Raw genomic sequence first — 23,725 nt, 5'->3', positions numbered from 1 at the left:
GCTAACCCCCCCTCCTATCCCTGGGATGTCTTGCTTAAAATGCTTTCCTCTTTGCCTCTCTGTGTGCCAAAGTGTAATGTAACAGTGAGACAGCTTGCTATCAAGGCTAAGAGCTGGCCTTGTCTGGAACACAGAGAGGGGCTTATCAGTGGATGAGCTTGACGCTGGAAGCTGCTATGCTTGACGCATAGTCTTCTTACTCAAGGCTGCTGGAAGATGCTACCGGGGTAGCATGAGTCAGCATGTGTTTATGCACAGGACCGGACACGGATCTTCCTTATATGTACTTGTGACCCCCTTGCGTGCACACATTTACAGAGGAGGGGAAAAGAGCCCAAGAAGTGTATAAGAAGCTTTGCAAATTTTTGTTTCTTTACTCTTGTCGTGAAGCTTGACCACCAAGAGTCTCTTAAATAAGAATAATTTTTAAAAAATTATTCTTTCTCTGGATTCAACCCCAGTGTCGTTATTGACTGTCTCTGTCCCTGCCTGGGCGCAACTTAAGAACCCTTATCAGCTAATAAGGCTGCAGAACCAGACACCTTTTACATGCAGAGTGAATGCTTGTCCACTGAGCTACAGCCTCCCCGCCTCTGACGCTGGCTGGAAGGCAGTAACCTGCCTCTGGCTCTTTCCTGAGATGCGCTGCTACTTTGTAAGTTGGTGAACACATCCATCCAATGGTCCCCATTTGCTAGGGCCAGTTCTGATTTTCTGGTACTTGAGCCTTTATTTATTTGTTTGCTGAAGACTTCTAGGCCGTGGGTTAAACCACAGAGCCTAGGGGTTGCTGATCAGAAGGCCGGCGGTTCGAATCCCCACGATGGGGTGAGCTCCCGTTGCTTGGTCCCAGCTCCTGCCAACCTAGCAGTTTGAAAGCACATCAAAGTGCAAGTAGATAAATAGGTACCACTCCGGCGGGAAGGTAAACGGTGTTTCCGTGCGCTGCTCTGGTTTTGCCAGAAGCAGCTTAGTCATGCTGGCCACATGACCCGGAAGCTGTATGCCGGCTCCCTTGGCCAGTAAAATGAGATGCGCGTCACAACCCCAGAGTCGTCCGCAACTGGACCTAACGGTCAGGGGTCCCTTTACCTTTACTTTACACTCATAAAAGGGACATGGGTGGTGCTGTGGTGTAAACCACTGAGCCTTGGGCTTGCTGATCAGAAGGTCGGCGGTTCGAATCCCCATGACGGGGTGAGCTCCCATTGCTCGGTCCCTGCTCCTGCCAACTTAGCAGTTCGAAAGCACGTCAAAGTTCAAGTTGATAAATAGGTACCGCTCCGGCGGGAAGGTAAATGGCATTTCTGTACACTGCTCTGGTTTTGCCAGAAGCGGCTTAGTCATGCTGGCCACATGACCTGGGAAAACTGTCTGCGGGCAAATGTCAGCTTCCTCGGCCAGTAAAGCGAGATGAGCGCTGCAACCCCAGAGTCGTCTGCAACTGGACTTAACTGTCAGGGGTCCTTTACTTTACACTCATAAAATGACATGGCTTACGGGAGCTGTTTAAAATTGCCTCCGGGGCAATTTCTTGGAGGCAGGGAGGGAGCCTTCTAAAAATGCTGCTAACATGACTTGGTAAGTTGTCCATCTTCAGGTTATTGCTTTCTCCCTACGCCTCTAGGGTTTGAATGTTAGGACTGGCATGATGGGAGTGCTGAGGGTGGGAGTGCATGTGTTTCGCCTCGTCCACATGTACACACTGCATGCTAATACGCGTTCAGTGTGAGACAATGACCCTTTGGGGGGGGGCTGTATGCATGACATCATCTCCCTATCATCCCTGGCCTCCCCAATTTGTTGATCTAAAGCTCATTCTAATTTTTTGTTTCGTTTCCCAAAATCCTCTTTTTGTCCATTTACAGAAGAAACCTAGCGGAAGGCTTCACAGAACATTCTGTCACGTCACCTCTGCATTTTCCATCAGACACCCAGTTTGGGTCAGAATCGCAAGGAGGCGGTAAAAACCTCGCAAACTTGGATGTGTGCAAAGGGGTGAAAAAAGAACCAGTTCCTGAAAATGCCAGAAATCAAGAATATGCCCAGGTAAATTTCTGGTCTTATGTTACTACTCAAATGTTAATGTTCGGCTGAAATTGAGAGAGATACACTGTGAATTGGATGGTGCCTTCTTGAAACCAAAGCTTAAGGGGCCAAACTACACATGAATGGAAATATATGTACTCAGATCTTGTCATACTTTTGGAAGACTTTAAAGCTGCCATGGGGACCATCAAACTGGATCAGGGCTATAACCTGGGGTAGTGGGGAGGGTTAACCCTTTCCCACTTTCAGCTATTCTGCTTCGAATCCTCTCATTTGAAGCTGCTAATAGCTGGGGGATAAGACAGATCCAACAATGAAAGTTTATTTCTGTATCCTCAGCAAGGTTAATAGCAGGTTGGGGAATGCTACTCTGAGCAGGCGAAAGGGTTAGCTACAAGCCAGCACCACAACCCCATTCAATTCAGACCCCTGAAGTCTTTTTCAAAATGGGAGATCTGATCACAGCTTTCCTGCACCGTGTATGCCTTGGCCTGAAGATGATGATGATGATGATGATGATGATGATGATGATGATGATTTTATTTATTTATACCCCGCCCATCTGGCTGGGTTTCCCCAGCCACTCTGGGCGGCTTCCAACAAAATCATAAAGTACAATATCTCAGTATCTGAAGAAGTGTGGCATATACACGAAAGCTGATACCAATGACAAACTTACTTGGTCTCTAAGGTGCTACTGGAAGGAATTTTCTTAAAGTACAATAGTCTGTCAAACATTAAAAGCTTCCCTAAGCAGGGCTGCCTTCAGATGCCTTCTAAAAATCTGGGAGCTGTTTTTCTCTTTGACATCTGATGGGAGGGCGTTCCACAGGGCGGGCGTCACTACCGAGAAGGCCCTATGCCTGGTTCCCTGCAACTTGGCTTCTCGCAACGAGGGAACCATCAGAAGGCCCTCGGTACTGGACCTCAGTGTCCGGGCAGAACGATGGGGGTATACTGGACCAAGGCCATTTAGGGCTTTAAAGGTCAGCACCAACACTTTGAATTGTGCTCGGAAACGTACTGGGAGACAATGTAGATCTTTCAAGACCGGTGTTATGTGGTCTCGGCGGCCGCTCCCAGTCACCAGTCTAGCTGTCGCATTGTAGTTGTAGTTTCCGGGTCACCTTCAAAGGTAGCCCCACGTAGAGCGCATTGCAGTAGTCCAAGCTGGAGTTAACTAGAGCATGCACCACTCTGGCGAGACAGTCTGAAGGCAGGTAGGGTCTCAGCCTGCGTACCAGATGGAGCTGATAGACAGCTGCCCTGGACACAGAATTGATCTGCGCCTCCATGAACAGCTGTGAGTCCAGAATGACTCCCAGGCTGCGCACCTGGTCCTTCAGGGGCACAGTTACTCCATTTAGGGCCAGGGAGTCCTCCCCACCTGCCCGGCTTCTGTCCCCCACAAACAGTACTTCAGTCTTGTCAGGATTCAACCTCAATCTGTTAGCCGCCATCCATTCTCCAACTGCCTCCAGGCACTCACACTGGACCTTCACCGCCTTCACTGGTTCTGGTTTGAAAGAGAGGTAGAGCTGGGTATCATCCGCATACTGATGAACACCCAGCCCAAACCCCCTGATGATATCTCCCAGCGGCTGCATATAGATGTTAAAAAGCATGGGGGAGAGGGCAGAACCCTGAGGCACCCCACAAGTGAGAGCCCAGGGGTCTGAGCACTCACCCCCCCCCACTTTCTGAACACGGCCCAGGAGGAAGGAGCGGAACCACTGTATAACAGTGTCCCCAGCTCCCAAGCCCTCTAGACGGTCCAGAAGGATGTTATGGTCGATGGTGTCAAAAGCCACTGAGAGATCCAGCAGAACTAGGAAACAGCTCTCAGCTGTGTCCCTAGCCCGCCGGAGATCATCAACCAGTGCGACCAAGACAGTTTCAGTCCCATGATGAGGCCTGAATCCCGACTGGAAGGGATCCAAATGGTCCACTTCTTCCAGGCGTGCCTGGAGTTTTTCAGCAACTTGGGACATGGATAGGGGCAGCCATAATCTCTGAAGTGAGTGGGTGATAATTGCTGGCATCCTTGCACCTGAGTGCCAGACAGGTAGTCCTTCCGAGAACAATCCAAACCCAACCTCAGTGGATTGGGGTCTCAGTCAAAACAAAGGGTGTGTTTAACTTGGCTGGGAAAACAGGAAAATGTAAATACTTTCCTTTGTTTCACCTAAAGATTGGAATCTGGAGGTCATATGCGGGAAAGGGCAATCCAGGCTGGTGCTCAGGTATCTGTCAGAAGACCTCTCCCAGTTTATGATATAGTTATGACAAATGTATGATGTTTTACTAAGGGTGTTATGGGTAATTTGGGAAACTTGTAAGAAAGGGGGGCATCCTTTGTTCGGGGGCTTCTCTCTGCTTCTTCCATGTGGTGGTTGGAAGTCTTGTTGCAACAATAAAGATCAGGCCTACTGGCCGCTGTCTTGCTTCAATCTCCTGGCTGAAGTCTCTTGCTTGTGACCCCCGACCTGAACCTATGGGAGCCAAGGTTAGGCAATTTTGGGGTGCTCCAAGGACTCCCAGTATGTGAATGAAGTTGGATTCACTGTAATATTTCTTGCTTGAGAACAAGTAATTTACCCCCTGCCGAGTTTTCTCTTAAAAGTCTTGAGAGCTGAACGAGTCTGTCTCCATGTTAATATGTAATGGGAAGGAATGTTTGTTAAGTAGGTCGGTCACCAGGCAGGAGGAGGATGGGAGTTCTCCTTACTGCATTGACAGAGGTGCTTAAATCAGAATTTGGAGGTCAAACTTGGTAACTAGTCACTGGCCCTTCTTCTGCCCCTTGGGTTAAAAAAAGCAGTTGGCTTCTGTTATGTACTGAGCTGAATCCTAGAACAATAGGATTCAGAATCAGCGGGAGCTACCCAATCCAACTCCAGGTGGAAGTGAATCCGCAACCTGATTGGCCTGCTGGAGCAGCCAATCAGGCGGCTGGCAGAAGTGAATCTGCTACCTGATTGGCCTGTAGGAGCAGCCAATCAGGTTGCAGGCAGAAGTCAATCCACAATATAATTGGCCCACAGGTGTAGCCCTGAAGTAGCCAATCACGCAAGGCCCATTGTGTAAATAATGTATATAAGCAGATGGTTTTGGGAAAAGAGCCACTCGTCTTCTCTTCTCCTCCTTGATGACTATGAGCTGAATAAAGAGCATGAAATTCACTCTCGACTCCGAGTATATTTCACTGGCGACGAAGGTGGGATCCTGCTGAGCTGACCGCCACCACGCACTGCACCGCAGCACCGCCACCTGCTGCACCGCTGCATCGCACCGTGCATCCAGGCTTCAGCTCCAGGACCCAAGGAACCCAGAATGGCAACCGACAGCAGCTTCTCGCCATTCAAACCAGCATCAGGAGACTGGGAAGGGTACGCCGCCCGTTTCAACTTCCTCCTGCAAGCGAAAGAAGTCACCAACGATGCCATGAAGAGGGCGACATTCTTCAGCGTCTGTGGAGAGGAGACGTTTGAAATCGCCCGGGCTCTCCTTGCACCTAGAGATGTCGCTACCGTCTCTTACAAAACAATAATGGAACGGCTGAAGGAGCACTTCTCACCACAGCCCTCGGTGGTAGCTTGCCGAAATGCCTTCTACGCAAAGCGGCAAGCCCCGGGGGAAACCATAACTGGGTTTGTGACCTCCCTCCGCCAAGCCGCCCGGTTATGCAACTTCTCAGAATTGGAGAACATGCTTCGTGACCGCCTCGTCGGTGGCCTGAGGGACGAGATGTTGCAACGACGCCTCTACGCCAAAAAAGACCTCACGTTCCAGATTGCTCTGGAGGAAGCCCTGGCAACCGAAGCCGCCGAGAGGTCAACGCAAGAGGCACGACCGGCCCCGCCATCCCAACCGAGGGTCTACCACGAAGACCTCACCGACGAATCCGAATCTGACAAGGAGGAAGTACACAGAGTACAGCGGCGCACTCAAGCAGCACACACACCACAGCAGCCTCGACGAGAAGGAGGGAACTGTGCAAGCTGCGGGGAGAACCACGAGAGGAGGACCTGTCGTTTCCGCAACCCAGAGTGCAGGCAGTGCAGAAAATTAGGACACATCGCCCGGGTGTGTCGGGCTCGACTCACACGTCGACAAGCATCAGATGACCGACCCAGGAGCCCCAGGTCACACGGCACCATGCACCAAGGCAACTCGACGGAGATCACGGACTATCAGGTATTCCAGTTGCCCCATCCCAGCACAGAGAAAATTTATATAGAGGTACAGATAGAGGGAGCCCCATGCCGCATGGAGCTGGACACGGGTTCAACTCTATCCATAATCTCGGCCCGAACATTAAGGGAACTGTGCCCTAATGGGGGTCCCAAACTAAGGCCGGCCCCATTCACCCTCCGGGACTTCCAGAAACGTAAGGTCCCTACTATGGGGGTGGGAACCTTCAGGGTGCAATATCGAGGGCGAAAGCAACAATTGGACTTGCTGGTAGTTAAGGGCCCCTACGTTAGCTTACTGGGACTGGCATGGTTTGGACCTCTGGGGCTAGCCGTTACCGGGGTGAACCGCACTAGCTTACAAGTGGACGTGGACGCCATATGCAAAGAGTTTCCAGGGGTTTTCGATGGGGCATTGGGACGATATACAGGACCCCCCATTGCCCTACAGCTAGACCCCGCTGTACGACCCATCAGGCACAAGGCCCGCCGGGTCCCGTTCGCCCTGAAACCCCGCATAGACGAGGAATTGGACCGGCTCGTGGAGCAAGGAGTGCTGGAGCCGGTGCCCAACGCCCCCTGGGAAACTCCAATTGTCACACCCGTCAAGCCTAACGGTTCGGTCCGCATCTGTGCAGACTACAAATACACCATAAACAAGGCTCTCACAGCCCATGCATACCCAGTGCCAGTGGTCAGCCATGTCCTCGCCACCCTGGCTGGGTCAAAAATCTTTGGCAAACTGGACTTGGCCCAAGCGTATCAACAGTTGCCTGTGGACGAAGCCACAGCAGAGGCCCAGACGATTGTGACGCACAGAGGGGCATTCAGAGTAAAGCGGCTGCAATTTGGCGTTAGCGTGGCACCAGGCATATTCCAGAATCTAATGGACTCTCTCCTTAAAGGGATTCCTGGCGTCACCCCCTTCTTCGATGATGTACTGATCGCCGGGCCCACACCAGAGGAATTTGAGGACCGCCTCCGCTCCGTCCTGCACCGTTTCCAGACGGCGGGCCTCAAGGTGAAGCGGGAAAAGTGTTTACTGGGAGTGCCGCAGGTGGACTTTCTGGGATTTAAGGTGGACGCAGAAGGGGTCCATCCAACCGGTGACAAGGTACGGGCCATTTGTGAGGCCCCAGCGCCCAAGAGCAAGCCCGAACTTCAGTCATTCTTGGGACTATTGAACTTTTACCATGCCTTCCTTCCCCATAAGGCAGCGGTAGCGGAGCCCCTACACAGACTCCTAGATAAAAGGGCCCCTTGGGTGTGGGGCCAGCGACAAAGGTCCGCATTCCAGGCAGTCAAGGACTTGCTCGTCTCGAACTCGGTCTTAGCACACTTCGACGAGAGGCTGCCAGTGGTGCTGGCATGCGACGCCTCTCCCTATGGCATCGGCGCTGTCCTGGGACACCAACTCCCGGATGGAAGAGAGGTGCCGGTGGCATACTTCTCCCAGACGCTTGCTGCAGCCGAACGAAACTACTCACAGATTGACAAGGAGGGTCTGGCAATCGTGAAGGGCGTAAAAAAATTCCATGATTTCTTGTACGGGCGGCCCTTTACCATAGTGACTGACCACAAGCCGTTGCTTGGCCTGTTTGCCCCTGAGAAGCAGACCCCCCAAGTGTTGTCTCCACGTGTCCTCAGGTGGTCAATTTTCCTTGCCGGCTACCAGTATGCACTAATCCACCGCCCTGGGAAGGCGATGGGCCACGCAGACGCCCTCAGCAGGCTACCACTACCAGAAACAGGCCCCGACCCAGCGCCTGCGCAAGAGGTTATGACCCTGGAGCTGCTTCCCGACCGACCCATTCAGGCACAAGAAGTTGCGCACCATTCCACAAAAGATAGGGTCATCTCCCGGGTCCTGGACTGGGTGTGGCGAGGATGGCCCAGCAGCAGCCCCGGGCCAGAATTCGCTGGCTACACAAACCGCAAACATGAACTGTCGGCCCACAAGGGGTGCCTGTTATGGGGAAGCAGGGTTGTTGTTCCCCAGCCCCTCCGCAAAAGGGTCCTCACAGCCCTACACGAGACACACCCAGGGGTAGTGAGGATGAAGGCCCTTGCCAGGAGTTATGTGTGGTGGCCGGGGATTGACAGAGAGATAGAGGCCTGGGTCCAACACTGCCAGACCTGCCAAGAATCCCGCCCGGATCCCCCTAGGGCCCCAGTCCAGCCCTGGGAGTCCGCCCGACATCCATGGTCACGCTTGCACGTGGACTTCGCTGGCCCCTTCCAGGGAAAAACATTCTTCATAGTGGTGGATTCCTACACCAAATGGCTGGAGGTCGCACTGGTACCATCCACTTCTACGGCGGCAGCCATCCGGGTACTACGTAAACTGTTTGCGACCCACGGGCTCCCTGACACCCTCGTCTCGGACAATGGAACCGCATTCACGTCAGAGGAGTTCCAGACCTTCACAGCGCAGAACGCCATCCGCCACATCCGCTCAGCACCATTCCACCCTGCCACCAATGGCCAAGCGGAGCGCATGGTGCGGACCACCAAGGACAGCCTCCGCCGCATGACACAAGGGGACTGGGAATACCGCCTTGCCGCATTTCTTCTAGCACAGCACAGCACCCCAAGCACAACGACGGGCCGGAGCCCAGCTGAATTACTAATGGGCCGGCGCCTTGCAACTAGACTGGACCGACTTCACCCTGACAGAGCTCAGGATGAGGTAGTGGTGGGGAAAGGCAGGAACCCCCGGACATTTGTGGCCCAGAACCCAGTGTATGCAAAGAATTTTGGGGCAGGCCCAGCATGGGTACCCGCCACAGTCACCAAGGTGACCGGTCCCGTGTCGTACGAGGTACTAACGGAAGGGGGGCAATGTTGGCGCCGCCACTGCGACCAGCTACGGCGACGATTCCCAGGAGGAACCCGGGAGGAGAGCGGGACAGAGGGGTCCCAAGGGGACAGCAGGGCAGTGAGGCCCGTAGAGCGAGAGGGGTGGGCAGGGGAAGCAGAAGCAGTAGGCACAGAGGGGCGCCCCGAGGCTGGAAGGACACCGGAACCAGAGCTACAACCTAGTGGTTCAGTGGCGCCAGACCAGACAGCCCCGGCACAGCCAGCAGCCTCGGAACACGAGCCAGAACCAGAACCCCTGACCAAGGAACACCCCAGGCCACAACGCACACGGAGGCGGCCAGCAGACCTTGGGGACTACGAATGCAACTTCCCGGGCAGGACTGGAACTTAGAGGGGAGGGGTGTTATGTACTGAGCTGAATCCTAGAACAATAGGATTCAGAATCAGCGGGAGCTACCCAATCCAACTCCAGGTGGAAGTGAATCCGCAACCTGATTGGCCTGCTGGAGCAGCCAATCAGGCGGCTGGCAGAAGTGAATCTGCTACCTGATTGGCCTGTAGGAGCAGCCAATCAGGTTGCAGGCAGAAGTCAATCCACAATATAATTGGCCCACAGGTGTAGCCCTGAAGTAGCCAATCACGCAAGGCCCATTGTGTAAATAATGTATATAAGCAGATGGTTTTGGGAAAAGAGCCACTCGTCTTCTCTTCTCCTCCTTGATGACTATGAGCTGAATAAAGAGCATGAAATTCACTCTCGACTCCGAGTATATTTCAGCTTCATTAAACACACTTCTAGATCTTCACTTGCACAATTAATTAGCTCTGGGAAATGGGACTTGCTCATTACCACTTTGGTCTACAACCCAGCAGTGACTATGGAGCTGCTATGTTTTTAGCAACATTAAATATTCCTAGATACAGAAGAGCATTTTTCTGTGACTAAGTTCTGTGCTTTGCCATCTTTGTGGAAGGGTGATTTTGTGGGATAACCAGTCTCAGATCACCAATGTGCTTAAGTCCAATGAATGCACGAAGGGGTTAATGCCATAGAGTAAGCTGTCCTGCCAGGCTTAGCTAGGTCACTTCCTTACATTGGAAGGAAATGGATAATCAAGCCTTTGTTCACCCCTAGTCTACAGAAATGTGAGATGCCCCATCAGTCTTGGCATTCTGCCTGCTCTTGAAGACACACCTGTTTAGGCAAGAATTCCCCTGAATTTGAACTTCCTTCCCTAGCTGAAGTGTTTTAATGGTTATACCTTTTAACAGGGGTGGGTTCTTTTGGTATATTTTCATTATGTGTGGCTTTTTCTTTTTTGCTTTTAAAATAAATATTATTTAAAGTTTTTGTGACAGAAAAAGAAGTAAAAACAAGGGGGGAGGGACTTACAACCTAAATTGTAATTCCAATTAAAAACACAATCATTTTTCTTTCATATCACATATAATTTTCCAAATACCACCCTCTACTTCCCTCCCCCCTGACTTCCCCTCACCCATATGAGATCTTATTGGTATTTGTGTTATTGTTTCTTGTTGTGTTAGTTAATAATCCTATCCTTTATAATATCATCTTATATTCTTGCGAATCTTTCCTTTTACGTTTATGTTAAAATTGATTTCCATATCCATATTATCCCATATAGTGTATATATCTCTACACACTCCCACTCTCTCTTAATTTTTTGCTTGGGGCAGCCCCTAATTGATGCTGTTAATTTTGTCATTTCCATAAATTCACAAATCTTAATTCTCCATTCTGATAATTCTGGTATTTTTCCTCTTTTCCAGTTTTTTGCCACTAGTAATCTGGCCGCTGCTGTCACATAGAGGAATATACTCTTTTTATCTTTGGGAATATCGTTGGTTATTAAGCCTAACAGATATGCGTCTGGCTTTTTGAGAATTGTGCTCTTAAATATTCTTTTCAGCCCTTCATGTATCTTGGTCCATAAGTGTTTAATCACCTTACACCCCCACCACATATGATGCATTGTTCCCACCTCTGCTTTACATCTCCAACAAAGGTTTGAATATTTTTTTATAAATCTTTGCCAATTTTACTGGGGTGAGGTACCAACGATAACGCATTTTCATTATATTTTCTCTTATCAAATAACAAGCTGTGAAATTTATGTCAACACTCCATACTTTTTCCCACCTATCTAAATGTATTGTCTTGCCCACATCTTGTGACCACTTTATCTTTGTTTCTTTTATTACTTCATCTTTCAATTCCGACTCAAGGAGTAGATTGTAAATTTTCGATATTTTTTTTTTATTTGACTGCAATGTTCGCTTTGTAATTTAGAAGTTTTCTGTTCAAAACCTATTTTTTTATCTTCATTAAACAAATGGGCTATTTGATGGTATTGTATCCAGATATTGCAGTAATCCTTAATCTCTTCGTATGGTTTTAGTTTTAAAACACCATGTTCTTTTATTAATAATTGTTGGTATGTTGGCCATTTCTTTTCCATACAGTATATATTTATTTTACCGCTAATACCTCTGATGGAAACAGGGTATCTTTGGTTCCAGTAGCCATTGATAATTTACCCATACTTTGTATAAGGGCTTTCTGATTATATGGTTCAAGAAATCCTTATTTACAGCCACCTTATCATAAATCAAATAAGCATGGCAACCAAAACGATTATTCCATCCCTCCACATCCAAAATCTCTGTGTTACTTAACATGACCCAATCTTTGACCCATCCGAGACAGGTTGCGTGGTAATATAGTTTCAGATCCGGCAGTCCAAAGGGCCCCCCCTTTGGTATCCGTTAATAATTTAAACTTTACTCTTGGCTTCTTCCCTTGCCATATAAATCATGAAACATATTTTCTCCATTTTTCAAAACTGTCATATTTGCTAATTATCGGGAGCATTTGGAACAAGAACAATAGCTTTGGTAAAACAATCATTTTAATAGTTGAAATCCTACCGCATATGGATAATTTTAGCCTTTGCCAAATTTCCAGTTGGTTTTTTATTTCTCTCCAAGTTTTGTTATAGTTGTCTTCAAATACTGTAAATTAATATTTCTCCCTAAGGGTATGCCTTTTATTTCATCTTCTTTTCTTATAACCTCATTTAACACCTCCAATATTAGTATAAATAAAAGGGGGGAAACTGGGCACCCCTGTCTTGTTCCTTTTTGTATGGGAAAATAATCAGTCATTTCATTGTTTATAATTAAGTTCGCTATTTGATTATGGTATATTGCCTTTAAGATTGATATGTCCCAATTCAAGTTTTTCTATTAATTGTTCGAGGAATTTCCATGAGACGTTATCAAATGCCTTTTCAGCATCGATTAGCACAAAGGCAGCTGTGTTTCCTGGATTCATGTCCAAATATTCAATGGCGTCCACCACTAATGGCTTTTAAGATCGATTTTATACTTGTAAACCGCTTAAAAGCCATTTTGGTACATTAATTCATAACAACTTGGGTGAGGTATACTAGACTGAGCAATAGCGACTGGCTGAAAATCTCCCTGTGAGCTTCACAAGCGAGTGAGGATTTGAACCCAGGTCTCCCTCATTTACACTCTCTCCATTCTGTTACACCACTATGAAGCAAAATATGTATCTCCTCTGTGGGCCTAAAAATTCAAGAATTCTGATTATGACTGTGGATGATTCTTCAACCTGTATGTTTTGAAACACAATTAGATTCAAGGTTTGGAATCAGGGTTTGAAAAGCTGACAATCCTGTGTTTCTGTTTGGTTGAATTTTAGGCTCCCACAAGTAAGCCAAGAGGTATAGAACAGATGTTGGCAGACTCTATCAATCATTCAAGGAAGTACGGCTTGTGGCAGGTAAGGAACTTATGGAAGCAACTGCATTTTGCCTGTATTCACTGTTGTCTCCTAGTCTCAGAATCATAGAATTGTAGAGTTGGAAGGGACCCCGAGAGTCATCAAGTCCAACCCCCTGCAATGCAGGAATCACCTAGAGATATAAGCCATGCTTCTGAATGAAAATCAAATCATGAGACAAGTGTGATCTTAAACACCCCCCACCCCAAGGCCCTTAAATTGGGATGCTGCACATTTAGCAAACCAGACAACTAGCCTGCTGCACATTGTAAGTAAATCGTATAAATGCTCAGTGCTCAGCCATTGCAGAAATTTGGGGCACGGCCGCTTCTCAAAGATTTCCGCTTTCATTTAAAGAAGAAGCGGAAGCCCTAGAACAGACTAGCTTCTCACACTTTGTAGACCGTAGTAACTAATAGACATGGAATGGGGACAGGCATCTCCCAACCTCCTCAGCAGTTGGCGCCATTTACAAAATCGCTGTTGAAAGTGGTGTATAAAAGGCATAATGCCCCATGCTGTGTTCATTCCATTATCCAGTTTAATAAAGTAGTTTTGTAGAACGCCCAATACCTACAAAATCTGTTTGACCAGACAGAGTGTGTGTGTGTGTGTGTGCGCGCGCACATGTTTATATGTACACACTGAAAGCAAAGCTGCCACTTAATGAATAGTTTTTAAGAAATCTTATACTGTCATCTGTCACCAAATCCTTTATATCTGGAGTGGTTTTATTTGTTTTCAACCCACCTCGCACCGAAGGCCATCATCAGGCGGAAACCCTTTTAAAGTCATTACAGTAACAAGCCTTACAGAATAGAATCCTAGAATCCTAGAACTGCAGAGTTGGGAAGGACCACAAAGGCTTTCCCAACCCCCTGCAATGCAGCTGCTGAATAGATACAGTGGTACCTCGACTTACGAACGACCCGACAACCGAATTTTTCGACTTATGAATGGGGCAAATGGCCGCACGCTTATGAATTTCTCAACATCCAAACGGAAACCGCGGTGGTTTTAGATAGGGTTTCTTCAACTTATGAATTTTTCCGTTTCCAATGGGAAATCGTCTTTCCAATGGCGCTTTTTGACTTACGAATATTTCGACCTACGAAGGTGCCTTCGGAACGGATTAAATTCGTAAGTTGAGGCACCACTGTATTATATATTTACCTTCCCCGACAGGGAACTCGAGGTGGCTGACAGATAAAAATAAGAACAGCTAAAAAGCTTAAGAGAAAAAACACAATCGTTAAAAAAGAATTAAACACAGATAGAATTAAAACGTACGTGTGTGTGTGTGTGTGTGTGTGTGTGTGTGTGTGTGTGTAACAGACAGACAAACACAACCAAAACAGCACAGCACCAGCCCCCTCATTAAAAGCATTCAGTTCCCAAGAGTTTATTGGAACAGGAAAGTCTTCAGCTTCCTGAGGAAGGAAGGAGAGCAAGGAGGGAGGCAGTCTAGCTTCTCTCGGGAGAAAATTCCAAAGTTTGGGAGCAGCTACCAAGAAGGCCCTATCCCATGTCCCCGCCAAGCATGCCTGGATAAACCTCTCCATCTAAAACTGAAAATTATCCCTTATTCCAGGGATAGCCAGCATGCTGTTGGCCAGAGGTTATTAGAGTAACTCCCATCAGCCCCTGCTTGCATGGTCAGTGGGGCAGAGATGCTGGTCGTTTGGAACCACAGCATGTTGGAGGGGAACCATGTTGGCAGACCCTGTTTTATTTGCCAGACGCCTGCCATTAAAAGTGCAGCTCAAGGGAAAAGATATCCCAGCATCCTGTTGCATTTCTGAATCATCGAGTTGGGCAAAGGCTCATTTACATGGTTGCTCAACAGCGATCCCTTGGCCCTAAAGATTAGTCAGATGACAAATTTTGATAGGTGACTAAAGCTTTTGTCGACTCATCTGCCAATCACCTCATTAGAAGTTTATGACCCTTATCAGAGGGATTGCTGAACTGTCCATTACCTGTAAATATGATTGCCATGCAGGAAGTAGATAGGGTCACACTAAACAAAATACTTTTTGTGTGTGTGTATGTATATATATATGACAGAGGAAAGAAGAGGAAATGAATACAACTGTGAATGAGAGCAGAGCACAGGAAGTGACCCTAAATCGCACCTACGAGTCAATGGAGAAGTTGGACAAAGAAGATCCTGTTTGGTTGGAAACTTGTAAGCTCCTGTTAGATCTCTTATGTGATGATGCCTATCAGATTAAATTTAGGATGATGCCTATCAGATTAAATTTAGGATGATGCCTATCAGATTAAATTTAGGATCCGTTCAAAGCAAGTACCATTCCACTTTGCACACGCCTGGCTTTCCCTAAAGAATCCTAGGAACTGTCGTTTGCTGAGAGCTACAATTCGCGGAGCGGCTTCACAACCAGCCCCTCTTCCCAGGCTGAGCATTAACCAGGTAACGTGTACACAGCCTAAGGCTCCTGTTTGTTATTTTTGCTTATTTCCAAACTATCAGCACAGAGATCAGAAACGGAGACATACAAATATGAGCAAGCCACCTCCATTGCTGAATAACTTGTACTAAAATACTCCACTCCTGTCACCAACCTTTATATCACAAAAGGAACAAAAGCCTATCCTGAATTTAATCTGGTGAGAAGTTGCTGGTGTTTGTCAGCCTCAGGCTTGCCCTGCTTTGGTTCAGTGGCTTTCTTTCCGGTGCAGCTGTTCTCTCTGACTCCACCTCTTCCAACACACACACGGCTGCCACAAGCTGCTGTTTTTCCCCTGTATGCATTTCCTGAATCCTGGGGAAATTCCATTGCAAGGTTACCTTGGTCTGACTGGAGACAGGGAGAGGGGCTTGAAAGTCTGAGAGAAGTTGGCTTGTTTGCAACCTGCATGTGCTGCACCTTCATGTTTACCAAGTTACCTAAAAGATACCGTTGGAAATAAAAGCACAATATTCAAAATATTTTTTAAAACACAGAGTAACAGACCTGCAACGACAACAGCCATTGCAAATTCTTTTGTCCCAATGTTCGTTGTTGTTGTTGTTTAGTCATTTAGTTATGTCCAACTCTTTGGGACCCCATGGACTAGAGCACGCCAGGCACTCCTGTCTTCCACTGCCTCCCGCAGTTTGGTCAGACTCATGTTCGTAGCTTCGAGAACACTGTCCAACCATCTCATCCTCTGTCATCCCCTTTTCCTTGTGCCCTCCATCTTTCCCAGCACCAGGGTCTTTTCCAGGGAGTCTTCTCTTCCCATGAGGTGGCCAAAGTACTGGAGCCTCAGCTTCAGGATCTGTCCTTCCAGTGAGCACTCAGGGCTGATTTCCTCCGGAATGGATAGGTTTGATCTTCTTGCAGTCCATGGGACTCTCAAGAGTCTCCTCCAGCACCATAATTCAAAAGCATCAATTCTTCGGCGATCAGCCTTCTTTACGGTCCAGCCCTCACTTCAATACATCACTACTGGGAAAACCATAGCTATACGGACCTTTGTTGGCAAGGTGATGTCTCTGCTTTTTAAGATGCTGTCTAGGTTTGTCATTGCTTTTCTCCCAAGAAGCAGGCGTCTTTTACCGTAATTTCGTAACTGCTGTCACCATCTGCAGTGATCATGGAACCCAAGAAAGTAAAATCTCAATCTTACCTCTGGTTAAACAGAGGTTTTGAAAAAAATGCAAAAACCTGCCAAACCAGAGTCAAAAGTGAGTGCCCGCACCATCCATTTTTTCCAAACACATTTGGCTCTTGCAGGCAGGCAGGCAAAGGTCTTTCTCTGGCTTTTCCTTCCTACTTGAATAATTTTGTCAGCTTCTTCTGCATTGCCTGGGAGGTGGCGCTGAGGGATAATGTGCTCCATGCCCTATCATTGCAAGGCAGCAATGCAGATAGACAAGGAATGAAGAGACTAGACTCAGGATATCGGAATGTAAAAAAGGCCACAGCTTTATTGACTGGCACGAGGATCTAGCAACTTAATCACATTAAAATTCTGTTTAAATAGGTAGCGTTTCAGCTTATTGCTGCCAGACTGGAACTGGCTTGATATTGGAGAGATTCGAGTTGATTAATAGTGGAGAGCTGATTACAGCAGGCTCTGGAGAATTGCTATAGCTGGAAAAATTAATGCCTAACTTAAAGGTGGCTGGGGGGGGGTTGTGTCCTAAATTCCTCCTCTGAATAGTTTTGCCTTATTCAATAAACTTGGAAACATGGATTGGGCTTGACACCGACTGCCAGCATTTCATAGGCTCTGGGGGAGAGAGCGATGGCTGTGCAGAGCTCTGCATTGCAAGGAGCAATTAGAGATATGAGTTGGTGATCAAGAGGGAAAATCTGTTTTGTGCTGGACTGGGCATTCAAATTCTGTTCTGTTTTCTCTCTGGGCTTGTAATAATTTTACTGAATTGTCGGAGGAAGTGAGTGTAGGCTGGAATCCATTCCTGGACATAGTTTATTTCCCTTTCTTCTGTTTTCTTCATTGTTATATATGCTGAGTGTGTGTGTGTGTGTGTGTGTGTGTGTGTGAGTACCTCTGCTGGGGGACACATTGTGCTCCTTCTGGGGTCATTTGTCCACCTTGGTCCCCACCCTGCACTCAGCTCTCACCTGAGTCTCAAACTCTTGGTGCCTGGGATGAAGGGAGTTGCTGTCCAGTGTTGGCCTCTATTGACTAAGTCCCATCCCATTAGCTACCCTCACCTGGATTAGCCAGCCAGTTGAAGCCATTGCAGCATGCTTCTTGGAGGCTGAATCTGTCACCTCCTCAGCAGCCCCCCAACCCATGCCATCTCTATAGCAAACAGGACATGCTGCTGGTCTCCTCCCAGCCTTGTTCCCAATGCAGATCTTTATTTCCCCCTTGTTCCTGGTGTAGATCTCTATTCCTGGACCAGCTCTAGGCTAGACTGTTGCCAGCATGTGGCTGTCCAGCCTCTGCTTGTAGACTTCCAAAGAGGCAGAGCCCACCACTCCTCTAGACAATTATAGAACTATAGAATCATAGACTTGTAGAGTTGGGAGGGACCTCAGGGGCCATCCAGTCCAAGGCCCTGTGATGCAGGAACATCAGCTAAAGCATCCATGACAAATGACCATCCAACCTCTGCTTAAAAACTTCCAGTAAAGCAGAGCCCGCCACCTCTCGCGGGAGTCTGATCCACTGTCAAACAGCTCGCACTGTCAGAAGGCTCTTCCTGATGTTTAGTCGGAATCTCCTTTCTTGTGACTTGAAGCCATGGGTTCGAGTCCTACCCTCCGGAGCAGGAGAAAACAAGCTTGCTCCACCTTCCATGCGGTGGCCCTTTAGATATTTGAAGATGGTTATCATATCTCCAGCAATTCGATCCAGTGGCAGATTGACACATTTTTTTTGCTGCTGCCCTCTCCCTTTCCTGCAGCTTCGTGCTTCCGTCTCTTGGCACAGGCAGCCCTGGTGTGAGGAGGGGACATGAAGGGGAGAAAGTATTTTCTAAATGTGCTGTAAATATATGATGTGTACACAGCCTGATTATGCCCCAATATGTATGTGTGGCTCCAATACTTTGGCCACCTCATGAGAGGAGAAGAATCCTTGGAAAAGACCCTGATGTTGGGAAAGATTGAGGGCACTAGGAGAAGGGGACGACAGAGGACGAGATGGTTGGACAGTGTTCTCGAAGCTACGAACATGAGTTTGACCAAACTGCGGGAGGCAGTGCAAGACAGGAGTGCCTGACGTGCTATGGTCCATGGGGTCACGAAGAGTCGGACACGACTAAACGACTAAACAACAACAACAACAATGTATGTGTGTATGTAAGCCTCCCACTTCCCCAAGAAAAGGGAGAACCCCAAAGGCTGTACCGCCTCCCTTCCCCTTGTGTGTGAATCTGAGGCTCAGTCTTGGCACCAAGAAACGCCCATATTAAAAAGCCATGAGCAAACAGCTGTGCAAACAGAGGCGAAGCCAACTTTCCTTTCTGAAGCTGAAGGAGGCTCAGAAACACACCTCAGTGGGCTCAAACACACCAACAAACTCTCCCCCACTGACTGTTGAGTTGCACTCCAACCTGCTCCTCAAAATGATGCCAAATCTCTCTCTCTCTTGTATTAAATTTTCTGTGTTACAATTTAAAATACTCATTTTACATCCTTAATATATCAATGACTTCCCTTCTTCTCTTTCCATGGTTCATTCTACATATCATAAATCCCTGCATATTTTACAAAAACTATACCAATCAGTGGGACGTGGGTGGCGCTGTGGTCTAAACCACAGAGCCTAGGGCTTGCTGATCAGAAGGTTGGCGGTTTGAATCCCCACAACAGGGTGAGCTCCTGTTGCTCGGTCCCAGCTCCTGCCAACCTAGCAGTTTGAAAGCACATCAAAGTGCAAGTAGATAAATAGGTACTGCTCCGGCAGGAAGGTAAACGGCGTTTCCGTGTGTTGCTCTGCTTCGCCAGAAGTGGCTTAGTCATGCTGGCCACATGACCTGGAAGCTGTATGCCGGCTCCCTTGGCCAGTAAAGCGAGATGAACGCCGCAACCCCAGAGTCGTCTGCAACTGGACCTAATGGTCAGTGGTCCCTTTACCTTTACCTTTTATACCAATCAGTATTCCATTATTGCATCCACCAAAACTTATTTACACTGTTGAATTTATCTTAACGCTACCAGCGTTTTCACCTGTACACAGTTATTTCCCATATATTCAATAAACATATCCCAATCTTCTTTAAACGTATGTTCTTCTTGTTCTCTTAATCTATATGTTAAATCTGCAAGTTGTGCATATTCTGTCAACTTAAGTTGCCATTCTTCTTTGGTTGGGACCTTGCTCATTTTCCATTTTGGGGCTAACAAAATGCAGGCCGCAGTTGTAGCATACATAATAACCTTTTCTGACACCTGGGAATTTCAGTCTGAATTATCCCCAACAGAAAGGATTCTGGGTTTTTTTGGGAAAGTACTTTTAAACATTCCCCCCCCCCAATTCATTATAGATCTTTCCCTATTACTCTTTTACCCTTTTACATGTCCACCACATAGGAAAGAACATTGCCTCCACCTCTTTGCATCTCCAGCACTTATCTGATTCTGTCTTGTACATCTTAGCAAGCCTACTCAGAGTTAAATACCATCTGTGAATCATTTTCAAGTACCGGTAGTTCTCCTTCAAAAAATAGCATGCTGTAAATTTCAAGTCGCTTTTCCAGAGTTTTTTCCCAGAGGTTAAAATCTATATTGTGTCCTATATCTAGTACCCAGTGTGTCACTGAGGCTTTAATAAGCTCATTCTAATAACAGATTCTACATTTTAGACAAAAGTTTCTCTTTGTTTTGTAGACGTTCTTTTTCCAGTTGTGAGCTTTGGTCCGAAAAACCATTATTTCTATCTAATTTAAACATTTCATGTTACTGGTGGTATTGTAACCAATCCGTAACATGGCTCCTTATAAATGGTGCCAAAAAATCTAAGCCCAAGACCAGCAGCCACCTTCACCACCAGGGACCCACTGGTTTTGCTAAGACTGAAGAGTTTGATGCTCAAGCTTAAATAGCCTTGTAGTGGGGTGGGAGAGCAGAAAACAATATATTTCAATCCAAAGGCAGATTCTCACACGTTCCATTTCAAGCCCGTTTTTCAAGCCCGTTTTTCAAGCCCGTTTTTCAGTACCTGATTCAATGAACCACATTCTCTTAGATTGCCCTTTACACAGCAGACCTCGGCAACTGATGCTGAGCAAAATGTTGGACCTCTGGCCCACAACTCCGAGAAGAAGCCAAATTAAGGTTTCTCCTGGCAGATCGGGACAAAGATATTACTGCTTTAGTAGCTTCCTTCCTTTTTAGTCACAATTTTGCCCGAAAGGGTTCCCAACAAACTATCCTTTCGGGAAATAGACAGGGTGTACCACAGGCAGAGGCAAACTCAGCCCTCCAGATGTTTTGAGACTACAGTTCCCATCACCCTGGACCACTGGTCCTGTTAGCTAGGGATGATGGGAGTTGTAGTCCCAAAACATCGGGAGGGCTGAGTTTGCCTATGCCTGGATATCCAAATGCACACAACCATAGTGTGACCTTATAACCTTTGATAGCCTCACCTTTGTCTTTTTAATTATTCCAGTTACTTGAAACGTTTTATACTGTGGTGCCAATAAAGACATTTGTTTGTTTGTTTGGGTGGTTGGTTGAATACATCTGGCAACCAATATGCCCCTTTGGTTTCAGATAGTACATGGGTAGACGAGTCTAGAAAACCTGGGACATAAATTTCCATGGCCTTCTAACAGCCTTCTATGGTGGTTCATTTACCAGAAGTAATGTATTCGGCATTAACTTGGGGTGTGTATACTTGATTCTGACTAAACTAAGCCTCCATGGGCTTAGTTCAGTCCTTGGTGTCTGCAACCAAAAGGATAGCAGATGATAGCAGAGCTGGGAAAGACCTCTGGAGAACTACCATGAAACCACAGCAGTCAGCACCAAGGCAGCAATACAGCATTGACTGGGTTCAGTACGAATCCCCATTCTCGTTGCCAAATCATGTTCCATCTGTTATTTTGCTCTGTCTGGCTTTCTTCGCCCTTTTGTGCGCATTGAAATTTCAGAAGTACCAGAATTGCCTCTGGAACCAGCGGTGGAGGAAGCCGCTCGGGTGCCTGGGGCGGGGCTAGGGGTGGGGTCTGCCTGCCTCCTCCCACTCAGCTGCCCTACAGCTGGGGGAAAGGCAGCAGGTGAACCATTTGGGCAGTGTGGAGCCTGCGCACACCCAAGCCACCACATCTCTCCCAGAAGAGAAATGTGGCTTGGGCGCCCTGCATGCCCCGTGGTGAGTGCCCCGGTGACACCCGGGGTGGTCCGCACCCACCGCACCCCTTCCTCCACCCCTGTCTGGACCTCCATCCAAGAGCAAATAACAACATCCTTTCCCCTGTTTCAGTGGAGCGGGCAAAAGCAGCCGACGAAAGGCGGCGCTCCCTCGCCAGACAGGCCCGGGATGACTACAAGAGGCTGTCGTTGCAAGGCACCCGCAAAGGAAAAGTAGCGGGGGTTTCCGCGGTTTTTAAGACAGGGGAGCAGAAACGACCACTTCCTCCTCCTCCTCCTCTGCCACCGAAACCTAAGCATCTCAGTTCCGGAATGACCAACGGCAAACCAGACAGGTTAGTAACCCTGAAGGCTTTGACTAAGTCGGTAGGGGAGAAGCTGTTGCCCTCTGAGTGTTGCAACATCTCATGCAGGCATGGGATTCCTGCGGCTGGTGAGGAGGGGAAGGCCAAGGGAGAACTCAGAAAGGAAACCTGAATTGTTCTTCCTCCTGTTGAGCCCTTTCCTCCTGAGCACGTTGTACTCTGTATATATCTATATGGATACTGAAGCTGTTGAAATGGTGCAATTGGCCTTTAAAATGCAATTCTGGGACATAGTTCGGCTACATCAGGCTTGAACACACCTGAATGTGACTAGCTGAGGTGACTGATGCCTCTGGCCATCCAGGGGAAGTGTTTCTGTGCGAAAAAGGCCAATGGGAGTTATTTTGACGTGGCCTGGCACACTTCCTAGAGTTATACAAAAAGCCACAGTAGGCTATATGAAGGAACAAACAGCTATGTTGGCAGAGGGCTGGTGATGAGTGGGCAGGCTGGGTTTTTCCTGGAGCACATTTAAAGCACACAATGTTTACGTGTTAATGACACACAATTAAATGCCTATGAGACCTAACTGAATCCAATATATATATAAGGAAAATCAAAGCCAATAAAAAACCTTAAAAGGGAATGAGAATGTTTCTTACCTGAAGTAAATTGGGGGACGTGTTGAACAGTCTTTACTAACCTGCTGCCTTCCAAATGTTTTGGGGTACAGCTCCTGTCAATCTCAGCCAGAATAAGCACCCTTTGAATCTTTGGGCTTACTAGTGGTGGCCCCATGCCTGCTGCCAACTCCTGCAGCTCCTTGGAAATGCTGCCATGACCCTCCTGGGCCTTATCTTTATCAGCCCTCTCTAAGTGATCAACGCATGGAAGGGAGCAAGGAGAGGGGTCAACACCCTTTGCTTGCCTCATCCTCTTATTGCTTGGCTGGACAAATAGATGGGTCCCAAATTAAAGAAAGGAAGCAAGAGGTCATTGGCAGTGGTGGGAAGCCAGGAGAGAGTTTGGTTCAGCCCTTGTGACAAGACTCCTAGAAGGGTGTCCGGTCCACGTACCCTCCGAAACATCTATAACAGGCACAATTTATTCTAAATCATGATTTGCATTTTTGTAAAGGAGCTTATCTTTGCAATGGCACTGAACTTAAATCCAGTGCAAACTCAAATATCATAATCTGCTCCCCACTTCTTTTTCTCTTCTTATTGTGACAACAGGAAGCACACAGTACAAAGGACTGTCTCCACTTCTACTCAGGAGGCCATCATTCGGTGGTTCAAAGAAGAGCAGCAGCCTCTCCGAGCTGGTTTTGAGAAATCCACGGGCCAGGTAGCACCTTGGTTCCATGGTGAGTACCTGGTCTTCCTGTCTTTCATAGGGCAAGGGAGCCCAAGCTAAGGACCACTGTGTCAGGAATGAGCCAGCTCCAAGCAAAGATTTACAGCCAACTGCAGTAAGCAGCCAGGAACAGAGAGGCTCAGATCAAGCAGAGGAGAGCCAACAGCTGCAGACTTTGGCTCTGCCTGACCTTGATGAGCAGACTGATAAGACAGTAGCGGAGAGCAGGCCAGAAGACAGTCAAAACTCACAGGAAGCACAAAGAGGAGCGAATAGATCCAGAGACAGCCTCTCAGAACAAGAAGAGGGTGGGGCTGATCCCCTAAGTCTGAGGAGTTGGTGAATGGGAGGGCTGCTAGATTGGAA

At 47.7% G+C, this 23,725-nt stretch overlaps 1 protein-coding gene across 6 annotated transcripts in view; it reads left to right on the top strand.

Moving 5' to 3' along the window:
- Positions 1 to 23,725, top strand: part of SH2D4A (SH2 domain containing 4A) — a 46,608-nt gene that overhangs the window by 16,697 nt on the left and 6,186 nt on the right. For 5 of the 6 annotated variants that reach the window (XM_088656190.1, XM_088656193.1, XM_088656192.1 and 2 more), the window contains exons 4-8: positions 1,869 to 2,049; positions 12,814 to 12,894; positions 14,962 to 15,082; positions 21,811 to 22,033; positions 23,239 to 23,369. In XM_088656190.1, coding sequence (XP_088512316.1) covers positions 1,869 to 2,049; positions 12,814 to 12,894; positions 14,962 to 15,082; positions 21,811 to 22,033; positions 23,239 to 23,369 — 737 coding nt within the window. Of the gene's footprint in view, positions 1 to 1,868; positions 2,050 to 5,367; positions 6,247 to 12,813; positions 12,895 to 14,961; positions 15,083 to 21,810; positions 22,034 to 23,238; positions 23,370 to 23,725 lie in introns of those variants that run through there. The other variant, XM_088656188.1, reaches the window with a different exon arrangement.

Source organism: Zootoca vivipara, chromosome 12, assembly GCF_965207765.1.
Source record: "Zootoca vivipara chromosome 12, rZooViv2.hap1.1, whole genome shotgun sequence".
In the NCBI taxonomy this organism is placed as follows: Eukaryota; Metazoa; Chordata; class Lepidosauria; order Squamata; family Lacertidae; genus Zootoca; species Zootoca vivipara.
The sequence above is the reverse complement of the archived record's forward strand: the minus strand, read 5'-3'. Positions and strand labels throughout refer to the sequence as shown.